At 39.0% G+C, this 5,931-nt stretch overlaps 1 protein-coding gene across 1 annotated transcript; it reads right to left on the reverse strand.

Annotated features, from left to right (window-relative positions):
* Positions 1–1,359: 1,359 nt before the first annotated feature.
* Positions 1,360–4,278, reverse strand: LOC123665401. Its single transcript, XM_045599714.1, has 2 exons — positions 1,844–4,278; positions 1,360–1,753 (listed from the first exon to the last, which is right to left on the reverse strand). Exons 1-2 carry the CDS (start codon positions 4,276–4,278, stop codon positions 1,483–1,485), a joined length of 2,706 nt encoding a protein of 901 aa, XP_045455670.1. The 3' UTR covers positions 1,360–1,482.
* Between the last annotated feature and the right edge of the window lie 1,653 nt (positions 4,279–5,931).

Raw genomic sequence — 5,931 nt, forward strand, 5'->3', positions numbered from 1 at the left:
TTTCATTTCAGCTCATTAGTAGTCCGCTTTCTTTTACTTTATTACTAGCTTTGCCCGCGACTTCGTTTGCGTGGAATTAAAAAAAAAATATAAAAGTTATTGTTCAGTTCACTGATACACAAAATAAATTAATTTTTAAAATAAAAGTAGACTAAGCTACTCCTTATTACATCAGCTATATGCCAGTGAAAGTCCCATCGAAATCGATCCAGCCCTTTCAAAGATTTGCCGGAACAAGCAGACAGACGGACAGACAGAAATTGTAAAAATGTTATATTGGTACACAAAATGTTATATTGGTATGTACCGTGTATACATCCATATGCATTTAGTAAAAAGCGGTTATTTTAATATTAAAAACAGACACTCCAATTTTATTTATTTGTCTAAATTTTTGATATATAGGAGATGTTTAAAAAATGGTTCCTTATATAATGTTCTAACTGTATTATTTACTAGATGTGTCCCGAGGTTTCACCCACCTAAGTTTAACAAAAAAGTGGTTATAAAAATATTATATAGCCTGTAGTTTTCCTCGATCAATGAGCTATCTAACACTGAAAGAATTTTTCTAATCGGACCAGTAGCTCCTGAGATTAGCATCTTCAAGTAAACAAAAAAACAAACAAACAAATCTATAATTCATTAATTATAAACAAAATTATAATTAAATTCGCTTAAACCGAAAATAAAAATCATCATATCGAAAATTTCGCTCTAGCGGGTACATCGTTCCATAGCTTAATTGGCTAGAGCGCCGACACGGTCAGTCGGAGACGCGGGTTCGAACCCCGCTGGAGCGGTCAATTTTTGATATGATATTCAAAAATATTTAGAATTCCTAATGTGTGGGTAACACAAAAATAAAATCGTACAAATTAAAATCTATAATTTTAGTATAGATTTCTATCGATGCTATTTGAAAATTATTTTATTATAATATAATGTAAGTAGCTGTTGTTTTGCCATATATGTCATTAACCCCCTAAATCCCCTACCCCCTTATAACTTAGGGGTATGAAAAATAGATGTTGGCCGATTCTCAGACCTACTCTATATGCACACAAAATTACACAAAAATCGGTCCAGCCGTTTCGGAGGAGTATGGTAACTAACATTGTGACACGAGAATTGTATATATCCCACCAAAAACATTTTCATGTAAAATGTTGCCGAGACGAGATCATATGGCTCGCACTGTCAAAAAGTTATCAGATCTCATGTAGAGCCAAGCCACATATTTTGACTAAGGTGTAGAGTTTGTGAAGTTAGGGCTTGTAGAGTTAGGGCGTGTAGAGTTAGAAGCTTGGCCCGAATATGGTGAAGACTGGATGATTCCAGTCTTCACCATATTCGGTTTAATAATAATAATAATAATAATTTTATTTAATTAAGACTTACAGTCCACTTGTTAGTAACATTAGTAACTTACAACTACGTTAGTACACTTAAATTAAAAATTAAAATTAACAATTTACCAATTCACTTGCTTAACCTTTCTTGCCTCACCACTACGCCAACAAAGTGCTGAAGCATAGGCTCAGCAAGCTTAGCACTGAACATTTTCAGAATTTTGTTAGAACTGAGCCGCATTCTGTTTAATAGAGAGGCGGTCCGTTTCCTCAAGATTGCGAAAAAGGAGTCAGTATTCGCTTCAGTAAACATTGCAGACGCACTACAGAAGCGTCTCAGTCCCAACAAAATCCTAAAACCATTGTTATATTGCACTCTAAGTGCGTCCAGCGATTTTTTACTATACCTGGTCCACAGGGCACACGTATAAAAAGTTTGACAATATGCTTTAAACAATGTTATTTTAGCATCGTTGCTGCAGCGAGCAAACCTGTGGGCCAGCATATTACATCTGGCGGCAAGTGCCCTTCGTTCACGTTCTATGTCAGCATGGTCCCTGAGATCCTCGGAAATGTAATGACCTAGATATTTAAAAAGTTTTACCCGTCTTAGTTGAACATCGTTTAGTTTTAACACTGACTCGTAGTCAATTACCGCTCCGCGGACCACAAAAACCATGTACTCACTTTTATTAACATTGTACGTCAGGCCATGTTTTACCGCGTATTCTTCACAAATTTTTAATAGCGTCCTAATAGAGCCAGCCGACGGACCCAGCAGCACCATGTCATCTGCGTAACTAAGATTATTTAGGCAAATTCCATCAATCCAGCATCCGACACGTCTGCTGCTGAGTCCCACAATTAGCTCATTTACATACAAATTGAAAAGCTTAGGTGAGGTTATACCCCCCTGCCTCACCCCGCAATCCAACCGATAAGTATCTGATAAAGTTTCGCCCCACTTCACATAGTTTTCTTGGTTTAAATACCAAAATTTTAGCAACGAAATCAGTTCGGATTGTATACCTGCCTCGCGGAGTTTCCTCCATAATATGTCGTACGCTACTAGATCGAAGGCTTTCGAAAGGTCTAAAAAACAGGCATACACCGGTGTCTTTCTGCTTGTGTAGTATTGGGCAGTCTGCTTTAAACACAAAATGGCACTTTCCGTTGAAAGATTGGGCACAAACCCAAACTGCGCGTCGTGTATATTTAAATATCGATCCAAATTTTGGTCTATCAGACTGTCCAACACCTTAGCAAGTACTGTAGCTAGAGATATTGGCCTGTAATTATTTTTATCAGAAATATCTCCGGTCTTATTCTTAACTAAGGGGACCACCACTGTTTTCATCATATCAGCTGGTAAGTAAGAATGTGTTATACATAATGAAAAGAACATTGCTAGCACACTATAAAGATGGTTCCCCGCATGCTTAAGATGCTCGATGCTGAGCCCGTCATGACCCGGAGACCTACCTCTGTTCATTTTCTTAATAACAGCTTCTACCTGCTTAGCAGAAAAACTCATAGGTATACTCGTAACGGTCTCAGCATCGATCACCCGTGACGGAGGTCCCAGAGGCGAAGTCACTTTAAAATGATTTTTAAGCAAGTTGGCAATCCCCCTTGGCTCACTACAGCCCCCTATGCTCGTGGGGCGACCTATTTTTACATTTAACTTGTTCGTTTCTCTCCAGAATTTAGCAAAGTCATGTGACGACCTGCGTGAAGCGATTATGTCCATTTTAACTTGATCTTCATGTTGTTGGCACCATCTTAGTCTACTTTTAAAAACCTTACGACTCTCACGCATGTCGTCCCAAACTCCGCCATACCCTGGTTTGTTATGGAGCAACCAAGTTCGAAATTTAAGACGCGCATCTTCATATGCTGTACGCACATGTTTATTCCACCCAGTAACCCGTTTCTTATTAAAATTCTGGTCCTTGTACGTTAATTCAGCAGCACCGCTAAGAATATTGACTACCCGGCTATACAAATCATCTAGTGTGCGCCTATGAGTGACATCATGACACATCCCACCCGCACACGAAGTTAATGAGACCGGAAAATCGATATGCCTTAGCTGCTCATGGCATATGTCATGATATCGCCCAGTCTGCGCCTCAGACCTAGATTGCCACAGGATTTTATTGCATTTATAGTTTTCAGTGTTTAATTTTGAAACTACTTTGTCTAAAATTATCTCTATTATTAGCGGGAAATGGTCAGACCAGTGTACATCACTATCAACTCTCACATTTGAAATAGTTTTCCACGCTGTTTGCGTTACAATACAATGGTCTAACCATCTCATGCTACCATCAATGTCGCTAATAAATGTAATAGTGTTTGACATGATTCCTAATTTTTCCGTATCAGCACATACCCATTTTTTATCTGAACAATATTCCCGTAACTCCAACCAAAATGGTTGGCCAGGGTGCGCGTTATAATCACCTAACATGTATACAGCTTCCACATCATTATTTTCTACAATAGCATCGATTTCGCCTAAACAGTTTACAAACTCGACACTATTATCAGGAGCATCCGTGGGCATGTATACCGAAAACACAATAATCGATTTCCCGCCTATCGTTCCTCTGATTGCAGTTAGCCTGACACTACTGCAATTTATAACAGAAACTGTGTCAAATATACCTTTTCGCCATAACAAAGCAACCCCACCGTATGGCCTCCCTCTGAGAATACCCACGGTAGTATCAACAGCCGTTTTGGACGTATATTCAAAGTTATCACTTACCGAGCCCAGCAATGGTAGGTCATGACCGAGGAGCCAGGTCTCCTGTAAGGCTATTACATCAGCGTAAACACATAGGTCCCTAACAAACTCTACAGATCTTTTAAACCCTTTACAATTAAACGAAACAAATGTACTCTTACTTTTATTATCCATTGTCAATTTAATTTAGTTCCTTTCTGTCACTAGAGTCTTTTTTAAACACTATAAATTTCCTAAAACAAATGCCTTCCGGCCATATTTCATCTTTAAGAAACAACGGTACCCTATAGCTATCCACATAAAAAATATAAGAATCGTAACCTCTATCCACTTTTGGTGCGATTTTCTCTAATGTAACTAACACTTGAGTCTTACGTACAATATAGTCTATGATATCCTGTTGCGATGTTTCCTTACTAATGTTAGAAATGTACAGCGGCACTTTTACTGACGCCGCCTTAAACTTCGACTCCGGCCCGTAGCTCGCTTTGCCTTGGTTACTAATAAACCGATTACGATACCTAGATTTCTTTTTATTCACAACTACACTCCACTTCCCTTCCTCCGCCTTCTTCTCAAAAACTGTACTTGAGCTTTTTGACTCTGTAACAACATTCCGATTGTTGTGATTCTCTGTATCGCGACGCAATGACGGCGACAACGCCGAAGAGCCATTCGCGGTAATCAGCCGACCAGCGTAGGAATGATTCATTACTTTATTTGTGTTCGAAACCACGGTAGGCCTCACCGTCCGTTGAGTTTGTTGCACCTGCGTCGAAACCGCAGTGATTTGGGGCGCCTCCACATGCTCACCTGTATTATTTGTTTGCGTGTGCGCAACAAAGACGGCAGATTGTCTTTCTTCGCTGGGCGACCGTGTGCCAGAGAGAGATATGTTGCCCTTGTTGCCATCGCCGGATTTGTCGCTGATTGTCCGTGTGTGCAAGGGAGACGGATTGCGTTTATTATTTCCGATAGCACTATTCATTGATTCCTTGGACTTATCAATGTCTGTTTTATAAAACAAACTCGTAGTATCCATCCCCATGGGTCCGCTGTCATATTCAAAACGACGTTGTATGTTGTTAAAAACTCCTCTTTGAGTATTAATATTTGTTTTGTGAATATCAAAACTACCCTCACACTGCGAGGATTGTTGACATCTATTTGCAACACAAAACTCATTCATATCTTGCCGAACGTTATTGCATTCTTGTTTAACAATTTCCATATCATTCTGTAACAATAACATGCCATCCTGTAATTTTAAAATATCCCGTAGCAAGCGCGTCGCGTCCAGATGATCGAACGTTATTGGTGGCAATTTATGCAATTCTCTAGCTACAAACATTGGTAACATATCTGGATTAGTTGCGTCTGCATGTTTTAGAAGACATATAATATCCTGTATATTTTTACGAGATTTATCATTCCTCTTACGCATCTTTATTTTCTCCAGCGGCACTGCCTCAAAGAGCAGTTTTTTTGCATCACAAATATCGTCTGCAGAAAATCCAGTTTCACACACTCTTATTAGTGTTTCCTCGTCCATGATTCCAATTTTATTATATACAAATGCAAGTACTTCATTAATTACGATATTGCACGTAGCACACTTAACAGTATTTGGGGTCATTGCACTCGCTCCCGCGCACGCAACCGTGCATGCGTGCTGTCAAATAACGACTGCAACGACTTTAAGCACGCTGTTTTTGATTTTATGTTGAACTGATTGAAACGGTGACCTCCGCCAAAACTTAAATACCAAAATTACAAAATGTAAATTTTCGACATAAACTAATAACCGATTTTTATTTTTTATGTATT

This window comes from Melitaea cinxia, chromosome 24 (assembly GCF_905220565.1).
Source record: "Melitaea cinxia chromosome 24, ilMelCinx1.1, whole genome shotgun sequence".
Taxonomy (NCBI): Eukaryota; Metazoa; Arthropoda; class Insecta; order Lepidoptera; family Nymphalidae; genus Melitaea; species Melitaea cinxia.

Bases quoted from the DNA above. Each gene is read 5' to 3' on its own strand.
- LOC123665401 (XM_045599714.1), bottom strand. From the start codon at position 4,278: ATGGATAATAAAAGTAAGAGTACATTTGTTTCGTTTAATTGTAAAGGG. The intron at 1,754-1,843 runs GTTTGCTCGCTG...GACCAGGTATAG, and splicing joins TGTAATATGCTGGCCCACAG to TAAAAAATCGCTGGACGCAC.